Source organism: Lepidochelys olivacea (assembly GCF_965140295.1).
Source record: "Lepidochelys olivacea isolate rLepOli2 genome assembly, chromosome: 1".
In the NCBI taxonomy this organism is placed as follows: Eukaryota; Metazoa; Chordata; order Testudines; family Cheloniidae; genus Lepidochelys; species Lepidochelys olivacea.
In genome coordinates this window covers 284,642,541-284,670,436 of record NC_140411.1, presented here as the reverse complement: position 1 = coordinate 284,670,436, position 27,896 = coordinate 284,642,541, and the positions used below count along the sequence as shown (strand labels likewise).

General features: G+C 41.1%; 1 protein-coding gene across 4 annotated transcripts in view; it reads right to left on the bottom strand.

Moving 5' to 3' along the window:
- The window catches only part of CAPS2 (calcyphosine 2), a 55,572-nt gene extending 48,603 nt beyond the window's left edge, over positions 1–6,969 (bottom strand). For 2 of the 4 annotated variants that reach the window (XM_084630078.1, XM_084630077.1), the window contains exons 1-6: positions 6,866–6,969; positions 6,195–6,357; positions 3,903–4,012; positions 2,907–2,953; positions 441–486; positions 221–346 (exon numbers count right to left, since the gene is read on the bottom strand). In XM_084630078.1, coding sequence (XP_084486204.1) covers positions 221–346; positions 441–486; positions 2,907–2,953; positions 3,903–4,012; positions 6,195–6,261 — 396 coding nt within the window. In that variant the 5' untranslated portion in view covers positions 6,262–6,357; positions 6,866–6,969. Of the gene's footprint in view, positions 1–220; positions 347–440; positions 487–680; positions 816–2,906; positions 2,954–3,902; positions 4,013–6,194; positions 6,358–6,865 lie in introns of those variants that run through there. The other 2 variants (XM_084630079.1, XM_084630080.1) reach the window with 2 other exon arrangements.
- Between the last annotated feature and the right edge of the window lie 20,927 nt (positions 6,970–27,896).

Sequence of the window (27,896 nt, the reverse complement as noted above, 5' to 3'; positions counted from 1 at the left end):
ACTGTGATGAAGAAATGGAGTTTGAAATTTCTGAAAAGCTTCCAAGAAAAAAAAAAGAAACTCTTATTAGAAAGCACTTCAACCAATAATACTCTCCTATCTTTTAATTTAGTCACACAAATGGAAAGAACTAAATTGTGTAATAAAATTAGACATGCTTTATTTGCTTCAATTCTCATGAAAGACAGAATTTTTAAGATATCAGTAGTGGCAAACTGACCTGTTGTATCTGATGATGCTGTGCATAAGGAGTCTGTAATGGTGTACCCCAACTAACAGTTGAAGATGAATCTGGAGGGCCAATGCGAGGAAACCTCTTACTGTATGGTACGTAAGAATCTCCATCCTAAAATACAAAGAGAACAATATTATTTGTACTTATTTCATAGTCAAAAGAAATGTTTTGACCAACTTCTGCAAACTTTTCAGATAACACTAACCTCTTCATCTGAAGACCCCAACTTGCCCAAATCAAGGCATGGCACCCTGCAGGAAGTTAAAAAATGGCCTTAGTAATGCTTCAATACATTCTCAATACATGTTTTCAATTGCAGTACAAGGGAACTCTCTGATAATGAAGTGCTTTTCCCATTCACAAAAATATCTTCGCTGTCAACAGTTTCACTATAATTGGAGAGGGCCTACCTGGCAAAAGTCCCTACCAACCCCCTTCGCTTCACCTCAGAAGTGGTAACAGAGCCTTTCTTCATCGCCAGTTGCAGAGGACACTGGCAGCTGTGAAGGGCCCCTGGAAGACCCTATCTTCACTTCCAGCCTCAGATAGTTCTATCAAGACCATCCTGGCTCCTCTTCACTCCTCACTTGGAGCAGCTGCAGCAAGATCAGAAGCCAGGGATTTCTCATTACGCCTCTGCCACAATAGTATTGTGGCAAATTCTCTCTTCTCCATAATCAGCCAGAAGAGAGGCAATGGGAAAGTAAAAAGTAATCCTTTTTGAATGCAGCCCTTCAAAACTAATTGGAAGGGAATTAGCACAGTGGAACCCAACTATACTGCAATTAAATACCAATAGTGACTCCTCATTCAGCTTAAAGAAATTAAAAAGTCAATTGAAATACATTAAGCAATTCTGTATTTTTACTTCATTTTAGCCCTAATCCCACTAGATAATGAGTGTCCTTATCACCCTCTAAAATAAACTGGAGTTGAAGATACCCAGCACTATCGAAGATGCATTCAGCATCTTTCTGGATTGTGCCCTTTAGGTTCAATCCAATGCCCGCTAACTTTCAGTGGGAGCTGGATCAGACCGTAAGGCTATGTCTATATTGCACACCACTTATGGTGGCATACAGAGTATGGACAGTTAAATGCCACAGAAAAAAGTGAGCTGCATTCACACTGTGGTGCATAGCCACATGCATCAGTGGGGAAAGGCTCCTGCTGTCACATCCTGCCAGAGCCTTTCCCCACAGGTCCCTGCAGCAGGGAAAGACTGGCAGTAGGGAGGTAGCAAGACACTACACTGTCAAAAACAGTGGGAGGGGGAGGGTCATGTTCTGAGCTGTGTAGAGTACATATTCCAAGGGTTCACGGGTATCTTTACTCAACTAAGCAGTACCTCACCACTTACACTGCTATTTACACCCATGCTAATGTATGTACCCTACAGGTCACCCTAAAGGGTGTGCAGCTTAGACGTACCCTAAATTCCACTGTGTATGGCTGCTGGTATTTAACTCTATTTTAGCAAAACAGAGGAGTGTTGGCTAAAGATAGACAATTTAATCAAGCCTTTATTAAAATCAATACATTACAAAACTACCAGTCACACTAAGACTTGGAATGTGTACTTAAAAACAAAAGGAGTACTTGTGGCACCTTAGAGACTAACCAATTTATTTGAGCATTAGTCTCTAAGGAGCCACAAGTACTCCTTTTCTTTTTGCGAATACAGACTAACACGGCTGTTACTCTGAAACCTACTTAAAAACAGTACTGGTGAAAGATGCCAGATTTCAGTTTCAAGCACTGTAAACCTTCGAACAACAACCACACAAGTATAGTCTGAGCATCAGTAGTACATACTTTCTCTCACTTTGCTACCACCATTTTTCAAAACTCTGTTCTTACAGTCCCTTCTAGAACCGGAAGACATGCTGACTCTCCAGGCCCATTCAGGCAGTGGAGAATGACTGAATACACACAGAGATCGAACTATCCCTTTATCCAGCCACAGACATTCCAAGGTCATGTTTGATACATACTGGTAGAATGGTATGGAGAGCTAAAATGACCATAAAGATTATTTAAAATAAGGCAGTTCAGTCTCAAATATGGCATTGATAATAGATGACGTTAATATAACTATTCCCAGGCCTCAGAATCCCCAATTTTGGAAGTACTATACAAAACAGATTTCAAATCACTTTTTAAAACTCTCTCTCATGACAATTTCTTTGTATTTATAATGAAATATCTGTAAGGAACAGCAATTCTTCTCTCCTATCCCCTTTCATAATGGTAAAAAGTATAAAAGATAGCTTGTTTACAATTAGAAATAACTGCCATGAGCTTAGACAGAAACTAAAAAAGTAAAACTCAACCATCCAACTTTTAAATATTTGAAAGAAAGCAAAAATATTAATGAGTAATCACTAATAACGCCACCAGATTCCAATTTATGTCAATGTACATTTCAAAAAAACCTACTTTACTAAAGTAAAATTTATAAAAATAAGTGTGACTTTTAAAAGTATCATTTTAAAGAAAACAGTTAAATTCCTCTTCAAGTATAAAGCATAGCCAACAAGTCTATGGTGATAAATTTCACCTAACTCCTTGATTTATATATCAACATAAAGACAATAAAATAAGGAAATTTACCAAAGTTACTTAATGCAGAATGAAACAGACAGTTCATAAGTAGGAAGAATAGACTTACTCAGCTGGACGAAGGCCATGAGTTGCTTGTATATTTGGTTTCCATCCCTACAAAAAATGTCAGTATAATAATTAAATCATTATTTAAAGACACAGTTCTGTCTTTTGAGGGTTGTAAAATTCTGGTATAGACGTTTGGTCTGGGGCTGGAGCCTGAGCTCTGGGATATTCCTCCCTCACAAATTCCCAGAGAGCCTGAATATCTGCACTGCAATTGTACAGCCCAAGTCAGCTGACATGGGCCAGCCACAGGTGTTTAACTGCACTGTAGACATAAACTTGGAGAACAGAATTTGAATCTTGTTTTATGACTACTGTTTTCTGTTACAGAAGGCAGAAGTATTACCATAATAGTTACATTCTGAACTCTGGGGGAGATCAGGAAAGAATAGGAATGCTCCTTTCTGCAACACACCACAGAGGCCCCTACTGAATGATTGGGGTATAAAACAGCATTCTCACTGGCTGGAGGATGCTATTACAGAACACATCTGATAGTGGAATACAGAAAGACATCTTGTCAGGTAGGAGAAAGGCAGTCTGCCATAGTTGATAGGTCTAAGTCCTGGACCCCCTAATGTGGTCACCTAGCAACAAGAAGGAAGTTAAATGGAAGTATGTGGGCCTGAAGAAAAGCAAATGCTAATCAATAATCAGTTAACTATTTTTAATCTATAAACCTAAAGGGCACAATACTTATGAAACAAAAAAGGAAATATCTACAGTCCATACTTCAGAAAGTATTAATGTTCAGGTCAGACGCAGTCAAACTAATGGTTACCATTATCCAAGACTGTATTCATACTCACCAAAACAATAATTTATTTACTTTCAATAATTACCCTGCAAGTTCAACTTGTTTTCTTTTATATTGCAGTAATCTTAATAGGGTTTCATAAACTACACTATTTTAAAATCCTGAACATAAGATGGTCTGTGAAATAAAAAACACATTTGTAAATCAAAATAGAAACATTAATCTTTCCATTAAACATACCTGACTAAGTTTCTTCCCCCTTGATGACAGCTCAGCTTGCCCTCTAGGAGATGCAGCAACTCCTTTAACCTCCAAATCCATGCAAATTTGACAATGGACTTCACAATAAACTGTAAATAAAAAAGACTATATGAAAACCATATATTTTTATTTATAATAGTAATTATATAGAAAATAATTAAATTACAGAGTACGTACCTAAAACTCCCAATTTGGGAGTTTTTATTCAATGATTTGTGACTGTGGGGATCCCAACCCAAAAGATACCTGGAGGTGAGTCTGAGCCACACACACCTCCGTCTCCCCAGGAGCTGTGCTGGTGAAGAGGAAGTTCTGAGTGCTGTCCCTTCCCAGCCCTGTGGAATTGGCAGCTAGAAGCCCCTGACTGGGCGCTCCCAGCAGCAAGGGGGAGATCGGACCCACCTCCACAAGCCTCCTCCAGCTGCAGGAACCTCCAGGGTTGCTGCCCAGCTCCAGAGCTTCCTGCAGCCCCAACAGTGGCTGTGCAGGGGAAGAACAAGTTCTGTCCCTCCCCAGCCCGGCTGGGACTTGCAGCTATGAGCCCCTTGCTGGGGCATTCCCATCAGCATGAGGGAGATCAGATTTCGTGAGGGAAGGGCTTATTTCACAATCCGTGACATGTTTTTCATGGCCGTGAAATTTAGGTAGGGCCCTAAATCATAGAATATCAGGGTTGGAAGGGACCTCAGGAGGTCATCTATTCCAACCCCCTGCTCACAGCAGGACCAATCCCCAATTTTTGTCCCAGATCCCTAAATGGCCCCCTCGAGGACTGAACTCAAAACCCTGGGTTTAGCAGGCCAATGCTCAAACCACCGAGCTATCCCTCCCCACAGGGCTGGGAAGGGACAGCACTCAGAACTTCCTCTTCACCAGCACAGCTCCTGGGGAGACGGGGGGTGTGTGGATCAGACTCACCTCCACGTACCTTTTGGGTTGGGATCCCCACGGTCACAACACCATGAAATCTCAGATGTAAACATTGGAAAAGGTTAAATTGACCAATTTAAAAACCCTCTGGTCATGAAATTGATCAAAATGGACCATGAATTTGGTAGGGCCCTATCAATGATCTATGGCAATGTTGCACTGGATGCCCATCTCCACAGTAACTCCTGACTTCAGTCTTCCCTTGCCAGGGTTATCTTTTGCTGGAAGCAGTTCTAAGCTTCTGTCTTAGCTTCAAACTTCACTCCCTGGAAACACTGATTTTCTTTTCACTTCAGGCTTCCCCTAGTCCCCTCTTAACTCTAGCATTTGCAATTTGTACTAGATGTGTCAACTCTCCCCATTCCTGACTTACATCCTACATATTTTTAGCCAGACCAGAACTTTTGCCATACCCTAAGAATCCTTCTGGGTCCCAGCTACGGTAACCCCAATAGCTCCAAACCCTCCCTTCATGCCACACACCATCCCCTCTGTGAAGTTTCCTCCCCTATCCTGGACAGTTCTGCACCTACAGGCAGGCTACCTCCCAACTTCAAGATTCCCAGAAACCCGACGCCCCATGGTGTATGTTCTAAATTATGCAGGAGTAAAAGTTGTCCCTATATTCAGTTACTCAACAGATGTTAGTTTCAAGCATGCTCTGCTCCCCAGCAGAGGTGATGGGCCTATTTGTTATTTAAAGTGAAAATGCATCTATCTTCACAGAACCTCAAACATTTCATTTAAAATGTAACGAGATTTTCATAATCATAACAGGGAAAAACTAGTGCATATTCATTATTAGGATTCACAAATTAATGTAATCAGATTTTTAAAATAGTATTAAATATTTTGATTCAATATAAAAATACTATGTGTTTACAACGATTTAACCACCACACAGAAAAGACATAAAAGATAAACTTTTACAGTAGGAAAAAAACCTTGGGAAGTAGAAAGCTCACAAGTTAACCATCTCCACTTCCTTGTGGACAAGTGTCCACATCACAGAAATACCACCACAAGGTAGAACAGATTGTTTAGCATAAGTAGTTAGCACATATTCTAAGGGACCATTCAAGGAAGAGTGGTCCATTAGTGGTCCCTTAGAATATGTGCTAACTACTTATGCTAAATAATCTGATCCACCTTGCATTTGATGCTCAGGGTACCTTTCCCAGACCTGAAGAAAAGCTCTGGTGTGGCTCCAAAGCTTGTCTCCCTCACCAACAGAAGCAGGTCCAATAAAAGATATTACCTTGCCCACTTTGTCGGTCTTGTTAGTAGTCTCAAAACGAAAGGTAACAAGATAAATAGGGTTAGGGACTGAGATCCTCTCACCGTTAGTTTTGATCTCTCTGGAACAGGTGCAAAAGGGATATTGAAGCTCTCTGGCTGTGGACTTCATGGGACAGCCCTAGCCAGTGATCCATACTGTTCACAGGACTGCCAGCTAGTGTGGTTTCATCATAAATCTCAGGGTTTGGTGTTTTTCTTAAAGCTCCTGCAGCCAAGCAATTACATGAGCAGCTCCATTTTGTGTCTTGTTTTATACGTTTCTAACCCCTGGGGCTGCAGAGAAACGCTTGGACACCTGAAGCAAGAGCACCCTACCGGCTCAGAAACCAGAGGGAAAACAACAAGAACCCGTTTTTTGTTCCACTCCCGAGTTCTGGGGCAGGGAAAGGGGGGGTGAGGACTGTCCTGGCTAAGCCCGGGCCCGCCGGCAGCCGCTGGGCTCGGCAGCGGAGTGTCTCTCCCGGCGATGCCCGCAGCCCGGGGACAAGGAACCCCGCAATTGGGCCTCCGGGGCGTCCTGAAGGGGCAGCGCCGCGCGCACGAGGGCGCGCCTTGCCCCGCCCGTTGCCTAGGTTTCCCGTAAACAAGCCCGGACGCGCCGGGCCGCCGAGCGCCCGCTGCTCTCGGCCTAGGGGGGCGGGCCGCAGCCCCCGGCAGTGAAGGACCAGGAGCCCCTCGCCCCCTCCCCAGGCGCGCACTCGCCGCCCGCTCACCTCTGCGGCCGCCGCCCCTTTCCCCCAAGTCTTGCAGCGTCCCTGTGCGCGCACCCGCCGGCTCTGCTGCGCGTGCGCTCGAGGGGCGGGGACGCGCGCCGGGGTGTGTGCCCGGCCCAGTCAGGCTCCTCCCACCCTGTGTGTCTCTCCCTCCTCCCATAGCCACGCCCCTCCGGGCTTGAGAGGCGCGGGGTGAAAAGCCTGGAGCCCCGGGCTGAGGTTTGTGTGCTCGGGCGCCAGCGGTCCCTGTCCCTCAGCGCAGCTGCGCTGGTGAACGCGCGAAGGACCCAGCCATCAGCCTGAGCCCTCAGTCCCTGCACAGCCCCGCGTGTTCGCGCCCGGGCCTCGGGAGCCACCGGTGGGAAATACACCCTGCCCTGCTGGAAACAGCAGCCCACCCCTGGGTCATGCCCCGGGCTGCAATCCGCAGTGCCAGATTAGCCGCTGGGCCCGGAATTGCGGTCGGCGGCCTTTACTCCCCTGGCTGGGGGTTGGTCACTCTTTTGTTATCTCTGAGGAACTAGGCTGTGGCCCATCACCAGACTCTCAAAGCATGTAGCAAAAATCTCATAGCTTCATCTGCAATGAAGCTATACATACCTTTCAACAGGATATTAATCCGCAACCGAATGACTTTTCAAATATCTCACAAGGCATACTTTGTACAAAACATAACATATAGAACAGTGGTGAATATGTGGGTAGGGGGGTTACATGGGGTACAATGTCACAACCACAAACACACCGGGCACTGCACAGTTCCACATAAACATCACCCCCAGTCCTGAAGCACTTACAGCCTAAAGGCTAAAAGCTCGCACACACACGCAGACCACTTTTTGTGTGTGTGTGTGTGTGTGTGTATTGGGGCAGGGGTGATGACTACACTTAAAATATAGTAGCTGTTTAATTTCACTTTAATGAGTAGTTTTATACCATGGCAAAGTTTGTCCACATTTAACAAAAGAGAAACAAGTTTCTGTTTCAAATTCAGTGTTTATTTATTAGCATGCCCCCACTCATCTATGCCCATCCAGGGAATGGTGTGGCCATGAGATAGGGAGACAGCCACAATGCCCAAGTATCCTTGTCCCCTCTGGCACTGGTAGCCACACACAATCACCACCAAAAAGGCATCAAGGCCATCCTACATAGTTCCAAGCCCCCCACCAGATTTCCGGTTCTCTCACTGGAATTTACTAATCTCTGTAGGAGGTGTTGCTTTATTTGAGACTGTTTCTTAATAAACTTCTGTAGCATCCTCTCCTGCTCTACCTGCCAGCCCAAGAGCGCTTGCCTCTCTGCCTGCTGGGCTTCTATATTTCTGTCAGTTGCTCACTAGCCAGCCCAGCATCTCCTTCACTGAGTCCAGATCCCACTACCCTCACACTGGTTACCTCTTCAGTCACCTTCTCTCAGTCAAGTGTGTTAAACTGACAGACAAGCATGTCTCAGGGTATTCTTTCAGCTATTCAGTGTGCTGCACTGTCTAGCCTGTTTCTGCCACCTCATGCTGGACTGTTTTCCTTTCATCACATGTACCTTTTATTCCTCTGCTCATCTACACACAGAACATAACACACACCTTATGAAAGGCACTTTCCACACAACCGTCCCCCTCAGCACATCTTACCTTTAGAGCCTCTGCTTGCTTCCTGTTCCTTCTACTTATATCCTCCAATTATATCATTATCCCAGTAATTACCACAGGGGTGCACATGGTACCTGACATCATGTGTTTATTGGTCACAGCTGAGCTTGCAGTCTTCTTTATGCTGCCGCAACATCAGTGATTATGATGCTGCTGATAGCACTCTGTCACAAACACATTTATTGCAAATGGCTTTATTGCCAGAGTGAACAACAGGGGGAATGACAGGAAAACCTGTCTCATACCACCTAGATGAATTAAAAGGAGGGAATTTGATTACCATTAATCAAAGTACATGCCCAAGGATGAGTATATAGGGCAGATATGCCCCTATAAAACTGATTTCCAAAACCAAACCTTATCAAAATCAGTCTGAAGTTCTCCCACTCCAGCCAGTCAAAGCTTTCTTGGCATCTAAAGTAAGTAGCACACAGGAAGAATTACTCAAATTATTATATTATATATCAAATTCAGAATTATTTTGATATTATCAGATAGATCCCTGCCAGCAACAAACCCAGATTGGTCAGGGTGAACATATTTGGACAAGTTGACACTCAATCTGTTTGCCAGCATGTTAGCATAAGTTTTAGCATCCACGTTAATTAAAGAAATAGGTCCACATGATGTACAATTGGTAATATCTTTTCCTTTTTGAGACTGACAACAATTTTTCCCTCTTTTTAGGAATCTGGACTCTCATTCCCCTGCAATATAGCATTAAACAATTCAGTTAAAAAAAGGACCAACTCCTGCTTTAGCGTTCTATAATACTCCCAGAAAACCCATCGGGACCTAGAGCTTTACTGAATTTTAAATTCTTAATTACATCTTCAATTTCCTCTGCAGCAATTTGCCTATCTAGAGCTGCCACATCATCCTCTGAGAGGTGAGGTACTCTCACACTTCTCAAATATCTATTAATAAATTCTGGATTGGTTTTTTTTTTTTTTTGAAGCATACAAAATATAGGAAAAAGTTAGCAAATGCTTCAGAGATTTGTTTGATGCCAATGAATAAATCTCTCTTTTTATTTCTAATCAGAGGCATGACAGATTTATCCTGTTGTTTTTTTTTTTTTTTTACTTTCTGGCTAAAAACCTATCAACTTAATTGCCCTTTTCATAATATTTTTGTTTAATATATCTAAGTGTTTGCTCAGCCTTCCTTGTTTGTAATAGGTTAATCTTCCTTCTTTTCTCATTATTTTCTTATACACCCTTTTAGATCCTGTAGATTTATGTCTACCTTCCAAATTAGAAAGTTCTTTAACCAAACACTCTTCTTCAAGAGCTCTCATCTTTTTGAGGTATGATGTTTTATAAGGATCCCCTCATTACTGCCTTTCCAGTGTCCCAGAAAACACTGTTATTGATCCCTTCCTTATCATTTTCTTCTATGTGTTTCTGAAAATTTTCTTCCAGCTCTTGAATTCTAAGATGGTGTCATACAGTAAAGCTCTATTCAACCACCAGGCACTTTGTTTTTCCACTGAATCCCAATTTTTAATGTAATATATGCAGGGGCATGATCAGACCAAGTTATAATTCCCAGATCAGCTTTTTTTGACCAAATTAGCCCAATGTCCTAGAAAAGAAAATCATATCAAGACTGGAATAAGATTTATTAGTAGCAGAATAATAGGCATAATCCCGGACATCCAGATTTATCTCCAGCTAGACATCTGCCAGATCATCATTTTCTAAGTGATGCAACACATTTGTACTTGCTACCCCTGGATGCCGTCTGAGCACAGTCAATCAATTCAAAGGGGGATTAAGCACCTCATTAACACCCGCCACTCCCCCTGGAGTAATATCACCTTCCCTAAAACTTCCTAAACTAGAAACTGCTTTTAAAACAGGAAGTTTGCCCTTGATTGAGAGTATATAATTAGCTATGATGAGAAATTTACCTTTCAAGGACCCCTTAACTAAAATATATCTGCCCTCTGTAACTGTAAATTGTGCTGAAACAAGAAAAGGGAAGTGTTTAGCAAAGAGTACTGCTATCCCTATTCTATTATATTGCCCTGGAGAGACATATGGTAGCTGTATCCAAGAAGCATTCAGGTATTTATCAATATTTTTCTTCCGGTGTATTTACTCTAAATAGATTATCCTAAGATTATACTCTTTCAGTGAGCAGAATACCCTTCTCCATTTTGTTGGATTGTTCATTCCCTTAACATTATCAATCATGACATTATTAAACTCATCCTTGAGTACCAAGGCTACTCTGGCCCAGTATAACACCCTTTGTTAAAAAGGTCCCCATTACATTTGCACCCCCTTTTTTAAATAAGACATTTTTGGTAGAGTTCCCATCATACACACAGTAATTTTAAAACTCCCACATATATTGCTTTTCTTTTTTAACGCCTATATTATTGTACCCTCATCCTGAGTCTGATTTGCCATAATTTTTTAATTATTTTTATTAATATAATCATTCTATTAAAACATAAAAGGACATTTAACATCTGGTTTTGGTGTTGGTAAATTTGTACAGTCAATTGCTTGACCACACTTTGGTTCATTATGAAATATACTCAAGAGATCAAATAACCAATAACAGTCACCTTTATTGCTAAAAGTCAATAATATTATAGTACAAGGGGAAAGGTTCTGTACCGTACCAGTGTGCAGGAAACCATCTCTTGGAGCATTGTTCAATACACTTACACAGAAGGCATTCTTCCAAAGTTACACATTTCAGCTAAGAGTATTTATAGGATGATTTTACAAGCTACAAAACTCTTTGCATATCACTAAAATCCAACCCTTCAGTTTGTCCCAGGTCCTTATCTTGTTGTTCTGTACCTTCCTTAGCTTTGGATTGGATACTAGTATTCCAGGTACTGATCTGTGAAGGTATCTCCCTAGCTTGTACCAGGGCAAAACATTAAAGTATTTAGCCTTTGACAAATTTTCTGTTTTCTAATGCCAATGCTAATTTCAGCTTTTTAAACTGTTGTGGGATACTTAGCATAAGAAAACAGGATTATGAAAAGACATATAGCCTGAACTGGCTTATAACTGCTAGAAATAAATAATGGTATATTGATAGTGTGCTGAATATATATTAATATATGGGTATGAATAATACATATTGATATGCTATATATATATATATGTTAGCCCAGCATATATATTGGTCCACAGGTCCCCCGCTTGTTGCTTTGACAGTTGTTATTAACAGGCAACCCTTTTGTCAAATTAATACATGAAGCAGTGGTGAAGGCATTTATATGTGATTTATACCATCTCAACAAACCGCATAAGTGGCAATACATAATTCACACAACTAAAACTAATACTTGTCATACAAGCAAAGCTTTAAATGCAACTTTTATCCAAGTGTGGGAAATCAGCATTTTAAGATTCCCATCACAGTTAAGGTCTTTTGAGGCTTGCTTTGCCTTGTACATGTCCTTGCTAGTCTGAATCATGTGTGTGTCTTTTTGATCTGATAATGTTACTAAATTTAAAGGAAGTGGGTCAATGTGCACATTAAAAATTGTTAGATACTTTTCGAATTCATCTCTGATACTGGGGTTCACTTTGAATCATAGATTCATTTTGAAAATCTGGGATAGGCATTTTTATAGTGTGTTTGTGTTGCTGTGTGATACTCCTGTAGTTGAGATAGATCCAGTCATTACTGTTAGATGCCACTTTCCTGGTAACCTACTGAATGGACTGTAGTTAATGTATTAAATATCGCTGTGTGAGGATCCAATATTGGTAACGGTACCATAAAAGAAATCTACATAGAACCAGACGCAGAGCAAGATTATTTTGAATAACGTGTGCCTCAGCTAGGATGCAATGTCGCTGATCCCAGATTACAAATGGTACTAAAGTGGAATTTATCTACAACGTTCAATACATTGCCAATTCACAATAACTTATATTATGCACTGAGGACAATACCATTTGTCTAATTGCTCATCATTGATAAGATCAAGCAATAAATTTATTTTCTATTTGTCAATACTGTTCTCTGATCCCCATTTCCCTCCTTCCTTGTGCATTTCCCCCATTGTCACTTGATCCCCTCTAGCTATGGGAGCCTGGACTCTCCTTACTTCCCCCATGGGCATGTTAGTTCTCTGTTGGTGGGTTTTGTTTTTGTTTGTTTGTAATATGTATGTATTCTTAAGAACTAAGCCTTACCTAATCTTATCAAACATCTTCATAACATTGGAAATTATGAGACTATTGCACCATATCTGAGTTCACTTATTCTTAAAATTTTCCATGATAGGTGACCTTTCTTCATTTAATATAAATTTTGGAATATTTTTTTCTAAAGTCAAATTTACCTCAATAGGGGAGACCTAGGTCTCTTGCTATTAACTTTGTTTATGTTTATAATACAAATCACAATAAATTAAATGTAATGTTATACCTGTTAAGTATACTTAGACTTGGAAGGATTAGGTTTTTGATTGGTAAATGTTGATTTCACAGTACACAAACTGACAAAAAATATTTCCATCAAAAATAATTGAAATTGCCAGATAGGCAAAGAAAGAAAAATGCTGCTTGAGAACTTATTAGAATTTGATTTAAGGATACTTAGGCTGTGTCTATACTGCCACTTTCAGTGCTAACACTTTAGTTGTTCAGGGGTGTGAAAAAAGCCACACCCCTGAGCAACAAAAGTTTAGTACCGAAAAGCGCTAGTATAGACAGCACTTTATCCCTGGCGATAAAGCTACCACCCCTCAGTCAGGGTGGTGTTTTTTTTTTTAGATCGCCAGGAGAGCTCTCCCCTGGCGCTAAAGTGTGACTACACTGCCCACATCACAGCACTGTAACATGGGCAGTGTAGACATACCCTTACTTTGTATATTTTGACATGCAATGCTGACAATTTGTGTTTTAACAGTTTATGAAGTTTAACTTCTTGAATTTCAATGCCTACTGTTATTAAATAATTACTGTCTGACCTTTCCTCAATTTCCTGAAACTCTAATCATTTTGATTTTTAAATATTGAAAAAATGCTTATAACACATAATTTTGTGCAACTAAAAATTGATAAAATAATGCTTAAAAATAAAGATAGTATGTCAAAGTTATACAAAAAAAAATTCTTCCAAGCCTAAGTATACTGTATCTACATAGAGTGAAATATCCTGGATGGTATACAGCCCAGCTTCCATTTAAGTATATACTTTTATCATTATAATCACATGGATTTATCATCTATTATTTATTGTAATGTCTTATTTTTCCTGGACCTGGATTGTTTCTTCTGCTCTCATATTTGTCCTGTTGTCTTGACGTTGCATCTTTTTGTGCTGTTCTGGCTCTTTGATCTCACTGATTTGTTGGTGACCTATAGGACCAATGCCTTTGATCCCATTCAGATTGTTCTTGACCTGTTTTGCCTGTTCGCATGTCCACAAGTACCCGTTTCACTTCTTTTTGTTTAAGATAGATATCTATCTGCCCTTCCAGTTAAAGAAGTGATTTTTCAACCTTTTTTCATTTATGGACCCCTAAAATATTTCAAATGGCGGTGCAGTCCCCTTTGGAAATCTTAGACATAGTCTACAGGACCCCCACAAGTCCACAGACCACAGGTTGAAAACCACTGTTCTATGATAACAAAAATCTTTTGTGGACCCCTTAGATGTAGTCTGCTGACAAGGGGTCCACAAACCACAGGTTGAAAACCACTGCTTTAAAGGTTTCAGAGTAGCAGCTGTGTTAGTCTGTATTCGCAAAAAGAAAAGGAGTACTTGTGGCACCTTAGAGACTGAGCTGTAGCTCACGAAAGCTTATGCTCAAATAAATTGGTTAGTCTCTAAGGTGCCACAAGTACTCCTTTTCTTACTGCTTTAAAGGACAGTCTAAATGGGAACCCACATTTGTACCTTGTTATTTCTGCGAACTGTGGTAACCTGGTATAGTTCTCTTCACTTTCTAAGGGTTGAGGTTGCCAGATGAGGGAACAGATCACTTGATGATTACCTGTTCGGATGACCCAGCAGATGTTGTTCATTTTAAGAACACTTTCACTGCAGATTTGACAAAATGCAAAGAATGTACCAATGTGAAATTTCTAAAGATAGCTACATCACTCGATCCAAGGTTTAAGAATCTGAAATGCCTTCCAAAATCTGAGACAAGGTGTGGAGCATGCTTTCAGAACTCTTAGAAGAGCAATCCTGTGATGTGGAAACTACAGAACCCAAACCACCAAAAAAGAAAATAAACCTTCTGCTGGTGGCATCTGACTCAGATAACGAAAATGAACATGTGTCGGTCCATACTGCTTTCGATAGTGATCGAGCAGAACCTGTCATCAGCATGGACGCATGTACCCTGGAATGGTGATTGAAGCCTGAAGGGACATATGAATCTTTAGCGCATCTGGCACGTAAATATCTTGTGACGCCGGCTACAACAGTGCCATGAGAATGCCTGTTCTCACTTTCAGGTGGCATTGTAAACAGGAAGTGGGCAGTATTATCTTCTGCAAATGTAAACAAGCTTATTTGTCTGAGCGATTGGCTGAACAAGAAGTAGGACTGAATGGACTTGTAAACTCTAAAATTTTACATTTTTATTTTTGAATGTAGGGATTGGTATTTTTTTTACATAATTCTACATTTGTAAGTTCAACTTTCATGATAAAAGATTTCACTACAGTACTTGTATTAAGTGAATTGAAAAATACTATTTCTTTTGGTTTTTTTTACAGTGCAAATACTTGTAATCAAAAATATAAAGTGAGCACTGTACACTTTGTATTGTGTTGTAATTGAAATCAATGTATTTTAAAATGTAGAAAACATCCAAAAATATTTTAAAAGGTATTAACAGTACAATTAATTTTAATAGCTTGACAGCCTTAAAAAAAAACAACACCAAAAATCCCCCCAAACCCTGATACACAATCCCTTACTGCAAGTTAAAGAGCATTCAAACTACAATAGCATATCATTCAAATGATTCTAAGCAAAGGGATTTGTTACAAGTGGTCAGTTTGTAACAAATTACTGACAGCAGTTCTAAAATTGCTTTAAAGTTTACATAGATTGTTGCAATTAAAAGCTGAATTTTATGCATTTTTATAAATACACACACACGCTAAATATATCTATCCTACACAATACTTATACTATGATATAATTAAAAGAACAGGTTTACTTTTATAAATCTGTTGGTATTGCTTTATAAATTCTTTAGAATTTTTCCTCTAGTCCCTGTTGCTGTTCAGTTCGTGGTCAGTCAGCTTTGGTCTTCTTTCTTGCTCTCTGGCACAGATTTTCTGACTTCTTTCCACCAGCTTTTCTTTGGCTCCTCTTGCTGGTTTTCATCTTCTCCCGATCATACGACTCTCTCTCTCTCTCTCGTTGACTCAGGGTCAGACTCAAACTGCCTGCTGGCAGCTGGCCTTTTAAGCTACATTGTCGCTCCCTTCTAATATAGGTTTTTATTTTTTTGAAGCAATTATCTCACTCGCACTTGCCCAGTATTAACTATTACTTCAGAATTCTGAACAACAGTTCTGACCTTTGTTTTAAAGTTGTGACCGGTTTGAGTGGGCTCCAACCAGCTAGCTACTCAGTTAACTGACCTCTCTGTCATCTCTTACTGCACATGCTTAGTAGCCACCAATCTTTCACATGCTCACTGTTGTCATTTGCCTCAGAGCTATGATTCTGCTGATCCACACATACTTGGCTTTTTGCAATGGCACCATTTTAGAAATCCTGGGTTCTCCCAGAGCATGCTCAGGGTCCACAGTGTTCAACTCAAGGTGGAGTGACTTTTGCTTATTTAGAATAGAGAATAGAAAAGCAAAGTGGAGATTGGAGAATTTCTTTAGTAATACAGGTGTAAGCAGTGTCAGGATGAGCTCCACCCTGACATCTGGTGGTGAGGTGTGGCAAGTTGTGGAAAAGAACTTCAGGGGCAGATCTCATTTGCATAGGCACACCCACCACGCCTAGAATGAGACCATAGCTGCCCAAATGGTCACTTTGGCCGCTGTGGGATCCCCAGTGTCTCTGTTATTGGGGCAGGAAGAATAAATTGTTATTACCCTGATTATGGGAACTGTGCTTGGAACTGTACGTGGCCTTTTGTTACGATGGAGGGATTCACCATCATCTAAGTAGCACTCGCTAGGCAAGGGTCATGGGTTCCAAAACTGTGTGAATGGAGAGAGGCTGGGGACAAGTATTAATACTTGGTGGCATGGGCCCCTTGGTGAGGGCCTTACATGCTGATTGTACTTCCTCCTCTCTCCACTGTGGAATATCAGAGCTAATTTTGATTTCATTAGAAGTCTAGTTATAGGCTGCTGAGCTCACTTTGGGCTGACAGTGCACCAGCACTGGGGCTCCCCTACTATAAGCTGAATTCACCTAAGAGCTGAAATCACTGAGTGTTGTGTTAAGTAGTGGGGGAGCCTGAAGATATATTGTGGAGCAGTTTGCGGGACGGCTGGTGAAGCAGTTCGACGCGGAGCAGTGTGTGGATGGCAGGAGCTGCTTGTGGGCCGTGGAGCTGAGTGAAGGAGTTCGTGGGGCGGCTGGCGGAGCGGAGCGCAGCTGAGCGAAGGAGTTCGTGGGGCGGCTGGTGGAGCGGAGCGCAGCTGAGCGAAGGAGTTCGTGGGGCGGCTGGTGGAGCGGAGTGCAGCTGCGCGAAGGAGTTTTGTGGGGCGGCTGGCGGAGCGGAGCGCCGCTATGGAGCTATGGGGCGGTCAGCTTCAGATCACGTAAGGTGCCTCTTACCCCCGTCCCATTTCCACCCAGGTTGGGAGGTAAAGCTCCGCCGATAAACTTTCGAACTCTGGGGCTGCCCTGACCAGGGACAGAGACTTTTGGGGCATTGGACTTTTGGGGTTGCTGGACTCAAGAACCAAAGGGAAAAGGGCATGCCCCAATTTGCCTGGGGTGGGGTTGTTTTTGCTCATGGGTTGTGTTATGAATCCAGTTGGTGGTGTTTCCCCAACATAATGCCACATTGTTTCTCTCTGTTATTAAAAGACTTTTGCTACACTCAGACTATGTGCTTGCGAGAGGGGAAGTATTGCCTCTTGGAGGCGCCCAGCGGGGGTGGTATATATTTGTCCCAGGTCGCTGGGTGGGGGCTCGAGCCGGTTTGCATTGTGTTATTGGAATGGAACCCCTAGATATTGAACCCGGCCCTTGTTGCTGCCAACTCTGACGGGCAGAAGGGTTACACAGGGAGCCAGCATCTTGAGCTTCAGGAAGGATTCCATTGTTTTGTTAAGTGCTAGAATACAGCAGTTTTCAAACTTTAGCAACCCTAGAATCCCCATTTTGATTTTAAAATTTTCATGGACCCCTAAGCCAACTTTAATTTTCCCGAGGGGTGCTCAACCCCTGCTTGGCCCCAGGCCCCGCCCCAACTCCACCCTTTCCCCCCCAAGGCCCCACCCCTTCCTGCCCCCTCCGTGCTCCTCCTCTTCCTTGTCTCTTTCCATCCCCTCCCCCAAGCACACCCCTTCCCCGCTCTCCCCTTCCCTCCCAGTGCCTCCTGCATGTCACAGAACAGCTATTCCACTGTGTGCAGGAGGCACTGGGAGGGTGGGAGAGGAGTTGATCAGAGGGGCTGGCAGCACCAGACATGACTCATGGACCCCCTGGAGCCAGACATGACTTGCGGACCCCCTAGAGTACCCTTGCAGACCCCAGTTTGAGAACCACTGCCATAATAGATTCCTGGAAGTAATCTAGTCTTACATCAGACCTACACTTTTAACTTTAGTATTTCCAAGGTCCTGGTGTCTCATTTCCCAACTAGAGACATTTGTTGAGGCTGTGGCTGATGTTCTTCTCTTAGCTTGGTGAAACTTTAGTGTTAAAAAAAAAATCCGGCTTTAGAAAAAAAAATGTAATATTTTAGTGGAAAATGTTTTCCAACACTCTTCTAGAAGAAAAAGGACGAACGCCATGTATATTGCCAACTTACAGGACAAAATAAACCGTACCTAAAATTATTTCTTTGCTTTAGCTCTTGCATATTTAATCCCTCTTTAGATATTTAATGTGAATGTTTGTGCTTTTTTTTTTTAAAGAGATTCAAAGCATTCACACTTGCATATGATTAAATACAATTGATTTCACTTAAAGCAGCTTCTGAGTTATAGAAGTGTGAATAAGGATGAAGCCAATGCACAATTAACGATGATGGAGTCTCCTATTGAGTTTAATGGATGAGCTAGTCAGTCACTTATTGTGGGTCGTGAGATGAGACCCAAGACCAATTTCAGCCCTCCAGCCCTATCCACAAGTGCCACAGGTAAAAACAAATAATTGCAGATAAGTGTGCACTGCTTTTAGTTTTGTGCCCTGCATAGCTCTCCTTGATAGCAGCAATCCATGAGCTCTCAAAGTCTTTCAGTTAGAGATGGCAGAGCTACCGCCATCGGATCTTGTCATGGTCTTAGACTCCTAGGTGTTGACATCAACTTTGCAAGACTGGAGGTTAGCTTTGAGTCTTTGGAATGTTTCCTTAGTCTGCCTCTAAAACAAGTTCCAGCCTGCAATTCTCTGTAGAAGACAGCTTTCGGTATTCTATCATCAGACATACAGACCACACTACCGCACCTTCTGAGCTGCACTTCACTATAAAAGATTCAATGCCTGTGATGCTGCAGCACTTGAGAACCTTGGTGTTTGGAATCAAATATGGTCATTTAATTCTCCTTATCCACCATAGACATTGTAGTGGAACTGGTCTAAGAATTTTAGGTGGCATTGATAAGTAATTCATGATTTGCAGCTGTAGAGGAGCATGATGCTGTTGACATCACAGTAAACATCTGTTTGTTTGCAGACTGATAGCATATTTGTCTCAGAGATGATGCTGAAGTTTTCCAAAGACATCCCTGGCTGCACCAAGGTGCTTCATAATGTTGTCATCAAACCATGCATCTCATGAAATGACACTGCCTACATAGCACAATTTGTCACTACCTTGAGTGGTACATTGTGGATGGACAAAACTAGAGTGGTTGCACCACTTCCTGATTGAGGATGTACCATGACTTTGGTCTTCTTTAGGCCGATTGTTAAGTCAAAACATTTTGGTGCATGTGCAAAACAATCTGTAAGCAATGTCAAGGTGAATGTCCCTGAGTATATAGGTCAATGAAGTATCATCATAAATGGAAAGTAATTCATGAATAATTGTTTTCATAACTTTTGTCTTCTCACACAGTGTAGATTCAACACACCACTATCCATACAATACTGGTGACAAAGGGACTTGAGAAGCAGCCTTGGTCAAGGACATGAACCTCCATTCCTGCCTGAAAAGATTTAATAATTTTCACAAACTTATCGGGACAACCAAACTTGCAGAGGACGGTCACAGGCCATCTTGATTTACAAAAATCAAAGGCATTAGTAAGATTGACAAAAACTACACATAGGTTTTGATTGTGTTCTCCTGAATTTGCCCGAGTACAAATCATGTATGAAGCACCATGCCCGGAATGGAAGCCACACTGGCTTTCAGGGAGTATCTTGCAATTTAAGAAAAAAAAAGTGATAAAAAGTTAGTCCTGGACAGAGATTTCATATGCCAAAACTCTGTCCAAAGCAAGTGATAGCTGAGTTATAAACTTTCAGAAAAGGTTATTTCTAATAATCTGACACAAACTACATCAGCCCTGAAATACCACTGTAATTATGGGGTTAATCCTGGTTTTTTTCTGGCACACGGTCACCAAACCTGCTCATAACATTTTGAGAAAAGTAAAGTGGAACAGAATTAGAACACTTTAGCTTTTCATCGTAATTGTTAGACATTAACTTTTTAAGCAGCATTTGTTAATGGTGAGTGTGTGTTGCTTAGAAAGCTGTTCATTACTAGATTGAATATTTTACTTTTACATATTTGTTTCCTTGTACTTATTAAATGAGTTTGCCATATGGCATCCATAATTATTTAATCAAGTTCATTTGCTTCTTACCCTGTTTACTATACTCTTATTGTATGACATCAAATGGAGTTCTTTATACTAGTTATGTCCTGAGAAATTATATAGATTAGAAAACAGTAAACGGAGAAGCAATTGCCATATGGAAGATAATTTTGCATTTTTCTATTATTTTGGATTGTTCTTGAGAGTTTGTTTTAAATGAGCATTTTTGCTATAGCTCAACCACTTTTAGAAATATGCTAGATAGACCTTTATCAGACTTCAAGAAATCCAGGTGTTTTCACGTATTGTCTATAGTACAATATTAATATTTAACAATTTATTTGCCAAACATGTATGTGATGGTTTGGACCCCTTAAGGTGTCACCTGATGTGCTGAAATAATGCTGAGCCTGCTTGTTAAGCCAGCCTGGGCACCCCTTTTACCTGTCTTGCTGAGCCAAGCTGTTAAGCCTCTTCCAGCACACGCACAGGCAGGGCCATACCCAACTGCAGAACAAAACAGACTCTGAGATCAGTTCTGGGAAGGCTCAGTGTAAGGGACTTGCCCTCAGCACTCTGGTGTCCACTTTCCTTGAGATGCAGAACCAAAGCTATATTATGAAATCCGCCTCCTCCCTCAATATGGAGGAAGGTATGCACAGCCTCTTTCCCTGCTCCCAATTATTAATTGTACGCACAGGGTTATTATTATAAACAAAACTATAAAAAGTGAATTTGATGTGAATAAAAGCAACAACAGACAGAACAAAGCAGATTACTGAGCAAACAAAACAAAATATGGAAGCTAAGCTCAATATACTTAAGAAACAGGTTACAAAATGCAATTTTACCCTAAATGTTATTTTAGGCAGGTTGCAAAGTCTCTGTGGTTTAGAGTTCCAGTTATATTTCTTTTCAGACTGGATCCCTGTCTCAGTCTGGACTCCCCCTTTGCCTTCCCTTCAGGTGTCTTTAGCAGTCTTTTTTCTAGGGCAGGCAGGCAGGCCATGGAGAGGAGTCCCCCCATTTGCCTTCCTCCCCACCCTTAAATTAGATTTAGATGAGGCGGGAATCCTTTGTTTCCCAAACTTGACTCCCCTTCCCTTTCAATGGAAAGTTACAAGAAGTATCAGTTGACAAGACCACCTGACCTAGTAGTGTCACAGTTAGGTCCCCAGACACCTTCCAGAAGGGACAGAGATTAGTATCTTCATAGTCTTGTTGTTCCTTCCTGATGATCCATCAAATGTGATGGCTGATCATCTGGTGGGTGTCTTCCCAATATACACCCAGTTGTAATTGTAATGTAGTCCATATTCGTAACATTAGATACAGAAATGATACATGCATACAAATTGGATAATCACATTCAGTAAATCATAGTCTTTCCAATGATACTTTACAAGACCCATCTTGCATAATATATCAGTTATGTTATATCCATATTATAAGCATATTTCCATAAAGAATATGGAGTGTAATGCCACAATGTATATTTGTTAACATAGAAGTGTTTTTGTATTTTCCCTACTATATTTATTTTACATGACAAAAATGTATGCAGATTGTCTGTCTGTCTTCAGAGGAATTACTATATCAGGAAAGTATCCTGCTTCTACCATTAAGTCACACTACCCATATGCAACAGAGGAAGGAAAACTGGGTCCTTCAACCATTCAATAATCTTCATGCAAATTTATTCCTGATTGCACCTGGTAATCACCTTATTCCAGAAAGCTAAAGGAATAACAGCCAATCATTTAAAGTCTATCTAGTAGAACCAGTTTTACATTACAAATAATACTTTTTGAGAGTTGATTTATACAGTGTAGATTCTTGTATGTTGGCTAGGCTTATCACTGTGGCTATCCAGTACGAAGCTTCCCATAAGGAAGACCTCAAAGCTTCAACTCTATTGTAATACTCAAACTTATATTGTACCCAGAAAAAAAGCTGAGACTGGAAGAAACAGCTGTTGAATTGCAACTGGATTCAAAACTTGGAGACTAGCCTGGTACAGAATTCTGTGTTTCTGTTAGGTCAGTGTAACAGGAAATATAGCAGTAAAAAACCAACATCTGCAAAGTTTTAAAACTTGGATGCCTAAGGCACTTATGTAGGAGTGTGTATTTCCAGATGTGCTGACCACCTGAAACTACCATTAACTTTAACGGGCTTTGGGGAGGTTAAGTGTTTCTGGAAGTCACACCACTTAGAGGCCTAATGATGGCAACCAAGGTTTGAAAACTTGCCACAATGTAGACTGTTATTCTCCAGCTGGATCTTTGCAGCCAATTTAGAAAGGTTTCTGGTTTTGAATGTGAAGCTGAATTGTGATAAAGATATTACAACTATGTTTTACACAGTGAGAAATGAAAGGCAAACTATCAATTTGAGTATTTTAAGTGCTAATCTGGCTCCTTTAACATAAATTGTTCTCCCATTTTTTGGGTCCCATTTGGTATCTCTGCTTCAGAGGCCTATCCCTGTCATACTTCAAAAGATTTTTAGGTTAGTACTGCACAACATCTAGCTTAATTTTCCTAAGGAGGGGCAACCTGTAAGATTATAGATTTTAAGGCCATAAGGGACCATCATGATGATCTAATCTGATCTCCTGCATATCATAGGCCACAGAAGCTTATCCACCCAGTCGTGTAAAAGACCTATAACTTCTGGCTGAGTTACTGAAGTCTCAAACATTGATTTAAAGACTTCAAGTTACAGAGAATCCACCATTTACACTAGTTTAAACCTGCAAGTGACTCATGCCCCATGTTGCAGAGGAAGGCGAAAAAACCCCCAGGGTCTCTGCCAATCTGACCTGGGTGAAAATTCCTTCCCAACCCCAAATATGACCATCAGTTAGACCATGAGCATGTGGGCAAGACCCAACACCTGGGAAAGAATTCTATGTAGTGTTCCATCACCAGCCATTGGAGATATTTACTGTTAGCAGTTGCAGATCAGCTACATGCTATTGTAGGCAATCATCATACCATCCCCTCCATAAATTTATCAAGCTCCATCTTGAAGCCAGTTAGATTTTTTTGCCCCGTCAAGGTTCCTTCCCCACTCTGAACTCTAGGGTACAGATGTGGGGACCTGCATGAAAACCCCCTAAGCTTATTTTTACCAGCTTAGGTTAAAACTTCCCCAAGGTACAAACTATTTTACCTTTTACTCTTGGACTTTATTGCTGCCACCACCAAGCGTCTAACATACATACAGGTACAGAGAAGGGCTACTAGGATGATCCGAGGAATGGAAAACTTGTCTTATGAAAGGAGACTCAGGGAGCTTGGCTTGTTTAGCCTAACTAAAAGAAGGTTGAGGGGAGATATGATTGCTCTCTATAAATATATCAGAGGGATAAATACCGGAGAGGAATTATTTAAACTCAGTACCAATATGGACACAAGAACAAATGGATATAAACTGGCCACTAGAAAATTTAGATTAGAAATTAGACGAAGGTTTCTAACCATCAGAGGAGTGAAGTTTTGGTATAGCCTTCCAAGGGAAGCAGTGGGGGCAAAAGACCTATCTGGCTTCAGGATTAAACTCGATAAGTTTATGGAGGAAATGGTATGATGGGATAACATGGTTTTGGTAATTAAATATTCATGGTAAATAGGCCCAATGGCCTGTGATGGGTTATTAGATGGGGTAAGATCTGAGATACCCAGGAAAGAATTTTCTGTAGTATCTGGCTGATGAATCTTGCCCATATGCTCAGGGTTTAGCTGATCGCCATATTTGGGGTCGGGAAGGAATTTTCCTCCAGGGCAGATTGGAAGGCCCTGGAGGTTTTTCACCTTCCTCTGCAGCATGGGGCACAGGTCACTTGCTGGAGGATTCTCTGCTCCTTGAAGTCTTTAAACTACAATTTGAGGACTTCAATAGCACAGATATAGGTGTGAGGGTTTTTTTTTTTTGTAGGAGTGGTGGGTGAAATTCTGTGGCCTGCGTTGTGCAGGAGGTCAGACTAGATCATAATGGTCCCTTCTGACCTAAATATCTATGGATTGGCTACATAACAGGGAAAGAGCCCGCTTGGAAACTTCTTTCCCCCAACATCCTCCCCAAACCTACACCCCCTTTCCCGGGGAAGGCTTGATAAAAATCCTCATCAATTTGCATAGGTGAACACAGACCCAAACCCTTGGATCTTAAGAACAATGAAAAAGCAATCAGGTTCTTAAAAGAAGAATTTTAATTGAAGAAAAAAAGTAAAAGAATCACCTCTGTAAAATCAGGATGGTGAATACCTTACAGGGTAATCAGATTCAAAACACCGAGAATCCCTCTAGGCAAAACCTTAAGTTACAAAAAGACAGAAAAACAGGAATATACATTCCATTCAGCACAGCTTATTTTATCAGCCATTTAAACAAAACAGAATCTAACGCATATCTAGCTAGATTACTTACTAAGTTCTAAGACTCCATTCCTTTTCTGTTCCCAGCAAAAGCAACACAGACAGAGAGCCTTCCCCCCCCCCCCCGTCTAGCTTTGAAAGTATCTTGTCTCCTCATTGGTCATTTTGGTCAGGTGCCAGCGAGGTTATCCTAGCTTCTTAACCCTTTACAGGTGAAAGGGTTTTTCCTCTGGCCAGGAGGGATTTTAAAGGTGTTTACCCTTCCCTTTGTGACACCCCCCCTTAGTAGATTATTCCAGAACTTCACTCCTCTGATGGTTAGAAACCTTTGTCTAATTTCAAGCCTAAACTTGTTAATGGCCAGTTTATATCCATTTGTTCTTATGTCTACATTGCCATTTAACTTAAGTAACTCCTCTGTAAATACATCAAAGAGATAAATACAAGGGTGGGAGAGAGCAACCATATCTCCCCTCAGCCTTCATTTAGTTAGGCTAAACAAGCCAAGGTCTTTGAATCTCCTCTCATAAGGTAGGTTTTCCATTCCTCAGATCATCCTAGTAGCCCTTCTCTGCACCTGATCCCGTTTGAATTCATTTTTCTTAAACAAGGCAGACCAGAACTGCACACAGTATTCAAGGTGTGGTCTCACCAGTGCCTTATACCATGGTACTTACACTTCCCTGTCTCTACTGGAAATACCCTGCCTGATGCATTTTTGGACTGCATGATCCTTTTCACAGCTCAGTCATCCTGTGATCAACTAATTCACCAATGTCTTTCTCCTCCTCCTGTCGCTTCCCACTGATAAATCCTCAGCTTATAGCAAAAATTCTTGTTGTTAGTCCTTAAGTGTATGACATTGTACTCTTCATTATTAAGTTTTATCCCATTTCTATTCCAGTTTTCAAGGTCATCCAGACCTTCTTGTATGGTATTACGGTCCTCCTCCATATTGAACTTCTGAACTTCATGTCATCCACGGATTTTATTAGCACAATCCCAGTTTTTGTGCCAAGATCATTAATGAAGTTAAAATAGGTCCAAAAACCAATCCCTGAAGAACTCCACTCATAACCTCCCTCCATCCTGACAGTTCACCTTTTAGTATGACTCCTTGTAGTCTCCCCTTTAACCAGTTCCTCACCCAACTTTCTGCCAACACAGTAATCCCCCATCTTCTGTAATTTAATAATTTCCCATGTGGAACTGGATCGAATGCCTTACTAAAATCCAGGTAGATGTGAACTGATTTTTGTAGACAAAGAACATTCAGATATCTTAAAGAATGAGATCACATTGGTCTGGCACAATCTACCTTTTGTAAAACCATGTTATATTCTATCCCAATTACCATTTACCTCTATGTCCTTAACTACTTCCTCTTTCAAAATTTGTTCCAAGACCTTACATACAACTGAGGTCAACCTAATGGGCCTGCAGTTTCTTAAAAATAGATACTATATTAGCAATTCTGTAGTCATAGGGTACAACCCCCGAGTTCACGGATTCATTAAAAATCCTTGCTATTGGGCTTGAAATTTCATGTGCCAGTTCCTTTAATATTCTTGGATGGAGATTATCCAGCCCCCTGATTTAGTCCCATTAAGCTGTTTGACTTCCACCTCAGATGTGGAAATTTCCACTTCCATATCCTCATTCCCATTAGCCACCCTTGCACTATCCCGAAGAACCTTATTACCACTTAGACACTTTGCCTCAGTTTAAGTGTTGTCACGCCTAGATTATCTTTAATTTCCACCCCATCCTCAGTGCTCAGCAGTCCCACTTCTTCTTTCCTTAGTTTCTTTCTACTTATATGGCTACAGAACCTTTTATTATTGGTTTTAATCTTCTTTGCAAGGTCCAACTCTGCTTGGCTTTTGACAGCTCTCTTTTCTGACCTCCAAGAGGAATCATCTTTCCTTGCTGATCTAGCCCATTCTGCTTTCTCTTAATACCCTCTTTGAGACGCTTATCCATTCAGCTTGGTCTGCAACCCTTCCCTACAAATGTTTTCCCCTTGCTTGCGATGCAGGCTTCAGACAGTTTTTGCAATGGTGACAAAGTAATTCCAAGCCTCCACCACATTCAGAACCTTGAGTTCAGTCCAGTCCACTTCCCTAACAAATTCCCTTAATTTTTTAAAGTTTGCCCTTTTGAAAATCAAGGACCCTAGAAGCAGATCTATTTTTGTTTATCCTTCCATTTAGTTTAAACTGAATTAGCTCATGATGACTTGAACCAAGGTTGTCCCTACAATCAGCTCGTCTATGAGGTCCTTACGACTCACCAATACCAAATCTAAAATGGCATCACCTTCAGTTGGTGCAGTGATTCACACCCAGGAAAATCTGGGCCCTACTACTAGTAGTAACACTCATCCTCCAATCTGTGTGTGATTATGGGAAACTAACTTCCCAGATAATTCCCAGTATTTATTTCATTAAAAACATTAAAGAGGTCTCTATCCATATCCAAATTGGATTCTGGGGGTTCTGTAGCATACCCCAAGCACTAGTCCTGGGGAACCTCTGGTAGTTCTTCCTCAGTGATTTTTGACCCAAAACAGACAGTCTTATCCATCACTTCCTTTATTTAGTCTACCTTGTAAAGGTGGTGGAGTAGTATATTAATGACATTTATTTCTGTCTTTCTTGAACAGCACATACCCTTCAATACCTGTACTCCAGTCATGACTACTATTCTACCACATTTGCTATCCTTACAATACCTGGTTTCACTTCCTGCATGAGTAGTTCTAGTTCCTCCATTTTGTTATCCAGGCTCCTTGCATTGGTATACAAACATTTTAATTGTTTCTGCTTGGCTTTGCCCAGATTCCTCACCCAATTGGGTACAGCCATTTTACTGCCAGTGTCACCTACCTGTTAGCTTAATTGATATGAGCACTCTTTCCTCTTAACGTTCATTCTTCTACCCCCTGCTGTTCCTTTCTCCATTGCTGCATTCTCTTTCTTGATTTTCCTCCATCAACATTAGAATCAGACATGAAGATTACACGATCATCTCCCAACCATCTCCTCTGAGTTCCTAGTTTAAAGCTCTTTTAAT